Source organism: Crocodylus porosus, unplaced genomic scaffold (genome assembly GCF_001723895.1).
Source record: "Crocodylus porosus isolate Cpor-Errol unplaced genomic scaffold, CroPor_comp1, whole genome shotgun sequence".
NCBI lineage: Eukaryota > Metazoa > Chordata > Crocodylia > Crocodylidae > Crocodylus > Crocodylus porosus.
In genome coordinates, this window is record NW_017728886.1 from 54,265,727 (window position 1) to 54,277,042 (window position 11,316).

At 41.3% G+C, this 11,316-nt stretch overlaps 1 protein-coding gene across 2 annotated transcripts in view; it reads left to right on the forward strand.

Annotated features, from left to right (window-relative positions):
- The first annotated feature begins 2,019 nt into the window (after nt 1-2,019).
- Nucleotides 2,020-11,316, forward strand: part of HDAC9 (histone deacetylase 9) — a 411,737-nt gene continuing 402,440 nt past the window's right edge. Inside the window, exons 1-2 of one of the 2 annotated variants that reach the window (XM_019534292.1) lie at nt 2,020-2,042; nt 2,522-2,584. In XM_019534292.1, coding sequence (XP_019389837.1) covers nt 2,563-2,584 — 22 coding nt within the window. In that variant the 5' untranslated portion in view covers nt 2,020-2,042; nt 2,522-2,562. Of the gene's footprint in view, nt 2,043-2,112; nt 2,585-11,316 lie in introns of those variants that run through there. The other variant, XM_019534285.1, reaches the window with a different exon arrangement.

Consider the following 11,316-nt stretch of genomic DNA (forward strand, 5'->3'; position numbering starts at 1 on the left):
AAAACTTTTCTCCATTAGAGAAATGTTGGTCCCACTGGCACAGTCATCACACACCTGATGTGTACAACACACACACACACACGTATGTGTACGTACGTATATATGTTCCATACATTTAGCACAGTCCACAAAATATTTGAATTAGATGTTCTTTCAGTGTATCAAAGAGCCATTGGTACCTCAACCATTTCAGCCTGAACGTCTCTCTTACTACTGTGAATGCAAGCTGAAATTTGTTCTTGCAGGCCTCATCCATAGTGCACCCTTGGCCTATATAAATCTTTCAGAATGCACTTCTCAGGGGCAGGGCCAGAAACTGTGGAGTAGTTACCTGCAGAGCGTTGCAACTGAAACATCAGTTCTGCTGGTTCTTAAAGAAACAGAATCTGGATAACTAACACCAACTCAGTGAATCTTCTCTGCTTAAACTGGTTCATCTGGTCTATCATTTTATTTACAAAGCGATTTTTACACAAAGGGTAAAGTATAGTAGAGTAGCCTTGCACCTTTACGAAAGAAAGAAACCAGTGTTTGAAATGGCTTAGTGATTAGTTGAGTCTTAGAAGGACTGAGCATGTGCCGCTCCTGCCTTATTTGGGGGCTGGACTCGATGATCTGCCGAGGACCCTTCCAGCCCTAATGTCTATGAAATCTATGAAATTTGACTGTGTTGGGTAATTAATTACTAACCTGCTGCCATTGCCTCCCCTTGCTCAGAGTTGAAGCACTGTCGGGGTACTTCAACTTTTAGAGGTTTGTGGCTAGTCCATACTGTTCATATGGTCTGTTAAAGAGCTATCTTGCTTTGAGCAGAACCAGCAGTGTACTATTCAGGGTTAACCAAAATAATTATTTGTAACATTGGATATCTACTTTTGTATGGATGGATATACTGGTTAGGTAATATAATCTGCATCTTACTGCCTTTTTAAAATACAGTTCTGAAAAATCTCAGCATTTCGTGCACACAGTAATTTTAATATTGTTCATCTAGTCTAAAAGCTTCTGTTTTGAGTCTCTGTTTCCTTTTAATACTCAGAGCTTCAGAATAAATTGTTAGTGCTGAGGCTTGTTAGGTGAGGGGTCGTGACCGGGGGCAGGGGTGTGCATCAAGAGAGGAGTGCAACTGTAGTCCCAATCCTAACAAGTCAATAGACTAGTTCACGGCAGTTAACAAATATGCTGTACTGCTGAACTTATTTTAAAACTATATTGAAGTCTAAAAATGGACACAGTGCTTACAAATGAAAGTGCAAGATAGAACTTTCATTAACATATCTCTCCCCCTACTCCCTCACCCCCAAAAAACCCCACCCCAGTCTGATTGGTTTCAGAAACCACCACTTCTGAGCCTGCTGTAGGTCCTGAAACTAAAAGGCAGCGGCAGCAAGACTCTGGTGCTACAGCCAACTGCAGCGTAGCCAGAGAAACAGGCAACAAAAATAGAACACAGGATTGCTGTGCGTGGGTGCGGCAGAAACCACATTATGAGCAAAACCTTCCAGTATTATTTTAGAACCAATACAGAGCCCTCCTCATTTTGCACTCTTTTCACAACATACTCATCCCAGACTCGGTGGGGCAGGGGGGCACCTGATAAAAAGGTGGATAGAAATCAAACATCAAGAAATGTTTCTCTTTCTCGAACTGTGGTTGTGTTCCCTTTCTTATTTCTTTGCTCGAAAAGCAGCATGTGCGCAAACACAGACGTGTACGCAGAGAGGCTTGGCAGTGGGAAAGGGTTAATTACTTTTGTGGATTGGCAGTAGAGAATTGCAGTTCGAAAGACAGGGACTGGACAGCTGTGTTTGCTGTGGTATTTTTAAATGCATTAATACAGGCTCCAATCACTCGGCCATGCTTGACCTATTTTTGGCTCAGGCCAGCCATTGTTCTATTTCTGTTGCCTGTGGGCCACACTGTTGTTGATTCATATGCAAATGAGTTATCACTCGCTTCAGCCAACTTTGCAGAGAGACAGAGCAAGAGAGAGGGAGAGAAAAAGAACGGCACAGGGACAGAAACACTTGTCAAGACTGAGGGTAATTGAAATTAAACCCGTAGGGGCTGAAGTCCCTGGAAACCGGGCTTATTTGGTATTATTATTATTATTTTTTTAGTGGCTTTATTTCCCCCTGGCAGAAAAGCCTGAAGCACAAATAGATTTCTTCTTCCACCTGCTGCTGGCTTCCAGAACACAACTGTTCAAACTCAGAGGTTCATAGTCCATTGTGTACTTCCTATTCCTTTGCAGCAGACCAGACTGCGTAAAAGTGGATTGTCATTTTTTGGTTTTTTTCTTTTCCCCCTTTTTAAAATAGATTTTTATACAAATGCGTACAAAATTGCTGATTTCCAAAGTGTATGCTCTCTCCCACTCTCTGTGGAGGAGGTAGGACCACAGAGGGTCGTTCCTGACGTCCCTATACGGTGCAGTGATGAATCTTTCATGTAGCTGAAGTACAGACTGATTGGAATATGCTGCAGACAATTTACGAGAGTGAATCGTGTTTTTCCTCAGATGGGGTTTCTGGACGTGAACAGCTCTTGGCTCAGCAAAGAATGCACAGTATGATCAGCTCAGGTAAGAAGCAGTTCAGTAACTGAGACTTTTCTGTTTGGAGGGTGACATACATAGGAAATACAAACTGTCACAGTAAAGAATCTTGCCCTTAAATCATTACTTTAGTCCATGTTTTTTTAATTGGTAGTTCTTTCTAAATAGTGACTACCGCACCAAATTATTTTGGATGTTTGCCCCTGCTGCTGGCTTTTTTTTTTTTTTTAACCCTTAAGCCTGCTGCTTCTAGAAGGAAGAAAACGAGCAAATAAAATATAGTAAAGAATTTTTTTTTCTTGTGCTCTATGACTGCAAAATGGGGCTTATGGTGATTGCAGGCTTGTTCCAAATGAGACTTCATTAAACAAGACCTTGTTAAGTGAGCTACAGTTCAGAACCCATCAGAGGCTGTTTTGTCCCTATGTAATTTTGTAAACAAGAATAGGTCTATTTGTGGGCTTCTCTCTCTCAAGTTTACATGTCAAGAGCTTTCTATAAAGCTTCTGTCCTGATTTCATAATGGTGTCAGTTTTGACTATTCTAAAGTAAATTCTGTGTCTGTCTTATGTTTGGCTCCTTTTCTTACTTCAGGAATATTTGAGAAACTTGGCAATGCCAGTCAGATCTAATGGCTCACTGAAAATGTAAGTTGGATGCATTTTAAGGGAGGTGTTTTAAAAGCTGCACTTACAGAATAATGGATATCACTGCAGTTTGAAGACTTCCTTCCATTTTCTAGTTCCTGTGATATCTGTATTTGAGATCTGTGAATGATGCACTGGGACTGAATGAAGCTGGGAGAGCTTTAACAGTTTAACTTAATAAAAGTCAAATTTTCACTTTCTCTGATTAGCATTGTGTAGTTCCAGCTCTGCTTTTATTGCATTTATCTTGTTTTTTGGGGGGACATAATGATATCTCATCTACATATATTACAGCCTCTAATTCCTAATTTTCTGCATTAAAATTGGGTTTTCCTAGGTACTGCATGCAAAGATGCTATAAATTGCTCAAGTAGACTACAATCCATGTTAAATCCCCAAATTGTTTGTAAAACTTGGCACTGACTTCCAAAGTTGATTGTATCTCAATGAATGATTTTACTGATTGACTATATACTTGTTCTCATGCTCTTTTACTTGGTCCACCTGTTGATCCTTTTATGATTTAAAAAAAAAAAGATGCTTGAGATGTGACACCTGCTCCCGTTCATGTTTGTAGAAAGAGGAATGTGTAGTTGTATTTATATTTGTTTCTTAGGTAGAAACTGTAGAGTGGTTGTTGTTATGAAAGATTGTCATAGAGGAATGAATGTTTGTCTGTTTGAGCAGGACTGATTTACATCATAACTGTAAAATACATTTTTGAGTACAGTAAATCAAGGCTGCCTCATCATAATTATAGACTGGGAAAAGGGATGAAGACTGAAAGCTTGTTGTAAGCAGTCTCAAATTATGAAGTTACCTAATGGGTTATCCAGTACCATTTGTCAGTATTGCTTAACATTTTTCCATTTCTTTCATTAAGTTACTTCAGTGTGTTAACTGATTTGCTTTCCTGTTCATTTTTCCTAATATGACTTAGTTTTGGGTTTCCTTTTTAAGAGTTTTACAACCCTGATTCCCGTTTTTTTTTTCCCTCTTCCGGAAATAGGCTTTGAACTACTAATTCTAGTATCCTTGTTTAAAAGGAAGTCTGGTGATAAACTCATTCATATAAATATAACAGGCTAAGCTCTGGATAATGACATGATCCTAAGATCGTGGGTGGATACTGAAGGTTCTCTGCAAGTTTTCTCACAGCTTTGACAAGCTACCAAGTGTTACTGGCTTCCTCATTTTTCGGTACAAATTACCAGGTATATCAAGGTTTTGGAGCAGGCACACGTATTACCTAAAGATGAGACTAAGGCATTTTTTTTCAAATTTCCCCTTAAAAATAAACTAGTAAGTCTAGAGGTAAACAGGCTGGTTTTTAGCCCGTTGTGCCACCTTGAACCACGAACCAGGGCTGTTTGGATAATTTCTGATTTGGAAAACAAGAAAAACATGTAATTTTCTATAATAGAGGTGTGCTTTCCTTCCTTGGAGACAAAAAGTATCCCGTGATATTTGATTTGCATCTAACATTGTGTAAGACCCATGTAGTACAGACTTCATGTGAAGCTGTAGACAGTGTTTTAATAACTTTTTCCTTAATTAATAAACAAGACTTTTCCAAGAAAATTTTTTTATTACTTTGTTTAAAACAAAAACAATTCTTCATTATTCATGCTGTCCTTTTAGAATATTCAGATAAGCAACATCTCATTGACATTTTATTTAGTCTACAATTGAATTAATCTCATAGGAAACCAAAGGGTTTATGCCTGTTGAGCAAACTCTGTTCTTTGAACTTCAGGGCCTTGTGTGATCAGGTCCTGTAATGTCATATATAGCATTTTCTGCATGTAGGCTGAAGTATTGCAAAATGTATGGAGAATGTCACAATGATAGACAATGTGGTGGTTCTGTAGTGGGAAGTTCCCCACTCTCAAGTCTGTGATACCATTTTAACACCCTATATAAGGACTAATAGTGACAAGTGGAATAGTGTTACCAGGTTGTGATTTAAAATGTAAACAAATCTTTTCATCTCTGATGCTTGAAAAACTCATCTATCTAAACAGAATCAGGTCTACTATGTAGAGAAGAAAAGGAACTGCCACTTGAAGGCTCTTAGGGTAGCTAAGTGTCAGTTTTATGAATCAGTGTTCTTTGCGCAGGTCAGAATAGCTAAATGTTCTGTTTTCTTATTTGTGTATATGTTACATCTATTCCTGTTAATAAGCTACACATTTATCAAGAGAAGAATAGAAAACTTAAAATTTACACCATGCCTCCTTAATACTGCACAAACCATGAAATTAGCCTAACTTTAGCACTCACTCAATGAATTTATAGACTTGCAGATCTCCAAATATACTGTCCATGCATTCTTCTGTTCTAATTTTAAGCTGGATGGAGTCAGCTCCAAAGGCGATAGATTCATTTGATAGGTATCTGCCGAGCAAACTGTCTGAGGAATTTCTGAGAATACCAAGCGTACAAAATACTCCTGTCATGTGAAGCAGCTCTTCTGGTATTCCCTTAATTACTGCTTTGCCTGCCTGCCTCCATCTCAGTTTATAAATCACATTATGAATGAGATGATTTGGAGAAAGTACTGATCAAAAGTGCAATTACAAATGGGACAATCCAGATAGGCACCGAATCAAGAAGCTATATAATTACAAACACCTACACCTTACTACAGACAAAATTACTATTGGCTGTGTTAAAGAAGCCTTGCAGTCACTTGAAGTAGTGTGTGCCGTGAAATGCACAAGGATGTATTGTGCAAGTTCTTCAAACAAGACAATGCACATAAAAATAATTATGGTACCCAATAAATATTTGTTTTTAGGGAAAATTAAGCAAAAGTTTTATTTAAAAAAATACTTTTAGTTCAGCTATTCTCCAGAGTAACAGCTAGCTATTTCAGGGATCATAGCTTTTTTTTTAGCAAATGAAAGCTGGTTCATAGTGCCTTGGCACAAAAAGGATCCTGTTTAACTGATGAGGGTCCTCATTGTATGGTATTACTTTGGTTTTACCCAGAGAATTGCTTACTGTGTATTTGTACAGTGCTGAGCACTAATCTTGAGTTCTGAGTTGTCTCTGGGCACTACCTTCAATAACCCTTTGGTAATCAAAAAGCCTGAGGCTGAATCAATTCAATCTTCACAGGTTAGTCTAAGCTGCATAGGTTGAACCAATAAGCAAGTGAACAGACATTCACTTTTGATTTTGGAAATGTGCCCACATGCCTGCAAGTGGCCCAGGCTCCCTGCTTTGCTGGAGCAGACAGGTTGGTCCAAGACTAGCCTGCACACCCTCCAAGGCAGAGAAGGCATGGGGGGATGGCAGGGTTGTAGGGGAGGTGCAAAGCATCCTGGGGTGCTGGGGGGCTGTGAGTTAACTAGAATCTGGAGGGGATCGGGGACAGAAGTTCAATGAACTGATTAACCTAAATCAGTTAAGTCTGATAGTGCACCATCCAAGTTTATCTTAAACCAGTTTCTGCCATTTTGAAAGTAGTTTAGGTGGACTGAACTTCTGTTGTGTTCCAGATTTGAATCAGTTTCCGATCACATATACCAGTTTATGTGTAATTTCTGTCCCTAACCTTTGAGTGAAAGCACATTGAATTAAATTGGTTCCTGGTGAAATGTAATAGACTGTACCAAATTATTCACATAGAATTACATTAACTGAATTAAATAAAATTTAATGAAACTGGGGGTCAGAGTGTCGTGTGGAGGTATCAATTTGCCATGTATTTGGTAATTAGGATACCTGACTGTAAAATGTTAAATAAATAAATAAATAAAGTTTTGTTGTTTAGATGTAAAAATTAGCATAAATCACATTTATTGCATCACTTCAGTGATTTGATGAGTATATATTTGCACAGGTGACTGTCAGTGACCACTAATACAAATAATGTCACTTGAATCTTTGATATTCACTTTCCTTATACTTTTCTATCCAAGAAAAATTAATTGCACAACTCTTCCTTTCTAGCCAAAAAGGAGAAAAAAAAAAGATAGTGATGTTTGAAGCATATTTATCTAAGTATACTTGAATCATAGAAAATTAGGGCTGAAAGGAACCTCCAGGGGTTATCTAGTCCAACCCTCAGTTCAAGTTAGGATCATTATGTGTTTTAAACCATCCTAGACAATTGTTTATTTCTATCAATGACACTCTGCAAATAGTCTTCTCAAACTACTACTACTAAGCAAAGTGCCCCAAACATTAACCCCCTCCCCAGCCCAAAACCCCTCCCCAAAACCCCCTAACTTGCCAGGGGTAAAACAAGGGGGCAGGACAGGAAGTAGAATTGATGATTAAGAGTCATAGAAAAGTTGAATTATGGTGTTCTATAAACTGTTGCACAAGTGATCTCATGACACAATTAAACCACCTGTGTAAGAGGGAACATTTGATTTTTTCCCTAAACTTTTACTTTGTAACTTGAGAACCTGAAGAACTGAGCGAAGAGCATATTTAGATAAAGAGAACGCTTTGCTATTGTACATGTGAAGCCAGGAAAATCTTGTAGATGGCCAGAAAATGATTATTTTGCTGGACTTGAAGGCTGTATCTGGCCTGCAGAGCTGCTCAAACCAGCTTGCTGTGTTACTGGTGAGTCTGGGATTTGAGGGGAGTTAGTGGGGGTGGGGCCTGCCACAGAATCCATAGTCTGGTTGGACATGACCCTCAGCAGCAGCAGTGGGGAGGTGGTAAGTGAAGGCTATGCAAACAGCCCTGGTTGCCCTGCAGCCACTTGGCCTGCAGCTGGTTGCTCTGCCTCCACTATGGCAAGCAGCTGTTTGGCCACTGGATGCTTGTTCCACCACCTCCATTGCTGCCTGTGCCTCTGTTTCTGGCACCATCTGAGCTGTCACTTGTGCCACCGATTCAGCTGACAAGGAGCCCCACAGTTCAGATCCAGCACGGGGTGAGTTGGATACCTCTGTACTAAACCATCCCTCAGGTTTTCATGTAGAAATATGATCTTTCAAGTGTTACAGAGATTTAAATGCTGACTTGCCTTGCTGTTAATAGACGAACTAAAGCATGGTGGGGTTCATTGCACAGTTTTTATACAGGTACTCCTATTGTCTTTGATCCTTCTTTGAGTCTACAGAATCAAATGTTGACGCAGCAAAGAGTAGAGCAAAGATTGACAGGAACAGGGAGAATGCTTTCTAGGCTGGCCTCTTTCTGAGGAACGTTACTTTTGGGCTTCACTTTCTCTGAAAGAGCATTGAATGTACAGCGTTACAACTCTTGTTTTCTCACTGTGCAATATTTGGAATTTTCTTAGAGCCCTGAATCCTGGGATTTCATGAGAATCTCAGCTTTGATTAAAAATAAAGCTAAGTTTTTAGTTCAGACTATTATGGAGATTAGCTTGAAAACATGAACTGTTAAAAGGACATAGAGCCGATAACAACTGGAAAGAATAAAAACTATGATATTGTTTTAAAAATTTTGAAGCCGAGTACTGCAGTTTGTCCTTGAGGGAATAAACTATAGTATTATTTAGTACACACTAGCGTTTTAATTTTTTAATCATTTATCTGAGTCACATTTGTATAGATCCTCATTCTACTGTGCAGTGATTGGTTTTTTACTGCACTTGCAGTGTGAACTGCAGACGGTGTGAACCAAATTCTGTGTGTGAACCAGTTGATTTCAATTGGTGGTTGCATGGAGAGAATTGATCCCATTCAATATTCAGCTCACATGGCCAGAGTCCTTAAACAGAGTTCTGTTTCTGTATTAGCTGCTATCTCCTTTTCATTGGCTTGGGGTTTTGTAGAGAAAGCAAAAGCCAGGAGAAAGTAGAGTGATTATACTATGTAAATGTTAATATATATCAAACTGTATATGCGTATGTGTGTGTCTATGTGCAGGGTTTGTTGAGGAGAACACAAAGAAAACGCTTTTAGATGCCTATGCTTTTTTATCAGATAAACCAGTATTTTTTCCCTGTATTTTTTTTAAAGCCCCAAAACAAGAACAAAACAACCCAAAGTGTTTTGGGAAAGGAGTTGACAGGGATTACTGTGAAGTACATGAAAATCTAAAGTGCCCTGTTCTGTGGGTCTCTTAGCAGGCTGACTCCTCTGGGTCAGTTATTCTTAGCTTAGTTATTTTCATCTTATGGCATTACAGGTCTAAGATTAGCCTGTTAGGCGTTATCATGCCATCTGAGTTACCTCCTAATATAACTCTACACCGGAATGATTATTTATAGTCAGAGCATTCTGTCATTTTTGGGTTATTTCTGGTAGCTTAAATAAAGAAGAGCAGCATTCAAGAAAAACCACAAATTCCTTCCTGCTGCCAAAACAACATGATAACCGCCTGCTAAGGGGCAATGATATTGTTTAAAATGTATGCTCGTAGCAGATGCGACATCCCTTTTATCTCTACCACTTTGACTACAAAGTGATGCCTTGGGCTAGTGCTCTTTTCTGTTTGGGTGGAGGGAGGGGGGCCAAGTTGATGTACCCTGTCACATCGAACACAGGGCTGTGGTTGACGATGACATCCACGGACATCCAGATTCTATTTTTAGGAGTTGGCACTATCAGCTCTCTGTTCAGTGTGAACACGTCACAGACACGCAGCTCCTGTAGCATCGACCCTTCTAGTGAAACCTCATTAACTGTAATAGACATGTCTTCTATTTAGTTACAATCCTTAAATGCGTTGCAGTTCTCTATGCAAAGGCACAATTGCTTGCTTCAGTTTCCTGACACATTTTTAGCAAATACTTCCCCTTTACCTCTTAAAGTATATACTTACTAAACGAGTTCATTGAATCCTGCATAACAAGCTATAGTTTATAAGTGTAATGGTCCAAGTGCTTCTTTTTCTACGTTCTGATGCCTGTGTGATTGCAGAGGTGTAAGCATAGTGAAATATTTGGCCTAACATAGCTTTTGGAGGCAATTTAATAAAAATGAATGAGGCTAATATAATACACTTACAGGGTGTGTCTACACATGCAATCACGTGTGCTTACACCAGCTCAAATAGAAGCGGTGCAAATTCAAGCTGGGGCTTTCTGCCTCAGTGCACATGGTCAGACATGCACTTTGGTATGGGGCAAATTGTGGCAGTTGGGGCAACATAACTCTGCCTGGTTCCTCCTGGATCTGCAGCCAGGGGCCAGCACCTGTGCTGTCCCCAGCAGTATCAAACTGCCCTCTCCTGGCCCTATCAGTACAAAAAGCTGCCCTAGCAAGTAGCTCAGGGCTACTTGCTCTCAGGAGCTTCTGGAGCCCAGCCAATTGTTACCTGGGGACACTACCCCTTGTGCCAGCTGGACTGCTGAAGCAGCCCTGAGAATTCCCTGCACCTCTACCCACTGCAGCAGTCTGGCAGTGGGGTGGCGGCTGCTGCCTGGCTGTGACCTGCTGCACACCTGCCAGACCCGGATGGGAACTGCACAGCCAGTAGAGGCACCTACTCCTCTGGGCCAGCTGCCAGTGGACTGTGGCTGCAGAGTTGTGTGGCACTACTGCCATGTGTACCCCTTCCCGGCCATTTGGGCAGCTATCACCCAGAAGATGTTCCCAGTGTGGTGGCCTGTTTTGAACTGTCAAAGCATGTCCTCCTGGCCCCAATTGGCTAGGAGGTCAGCCACTTGCTCCTCCAGCCTCCTGGGCCCTATCCCCTGCTGGCTCCTGCAGCCCCCCCTTGGCTACTCCACCTGGTCTCACCCTCTGCCCGCTCCCCCAGACCTCTGATGGCTGCCCCCCCAGCCCCAACCTCCTGGCACTTAACAGGAGCTCTGGGGCCTCATGGCAGAGCAACCCCATGCAGCACGGGGCAGCGGGGCTCCCCGATTGCCCCCCACCCGCCCAGCCCCAGCATACATGCCCCGCACTCACCAGCAGTAGCAGCTGCTATTGGGGTCACTGGGGCCTCATGGCAGAGCGCCCTGTGCAGCACAAGTGTGGCCAGGGTTGGCAGGGCGCTGTGCAGCTCGAGCTGTCAGGCAGCTGGGACCACTGTAGCTGTCATCTGGGCCCTGTGCTGGGGGGTGGGGGGGTGGCCCCAGTGACCAAGAGGCCCCATCGACTTCCAACATAGCTGCTACTGCCAATGAGGTTTTTTTAATTGCCATGATGCTGGGGCTGGGTGGGGCAGCCA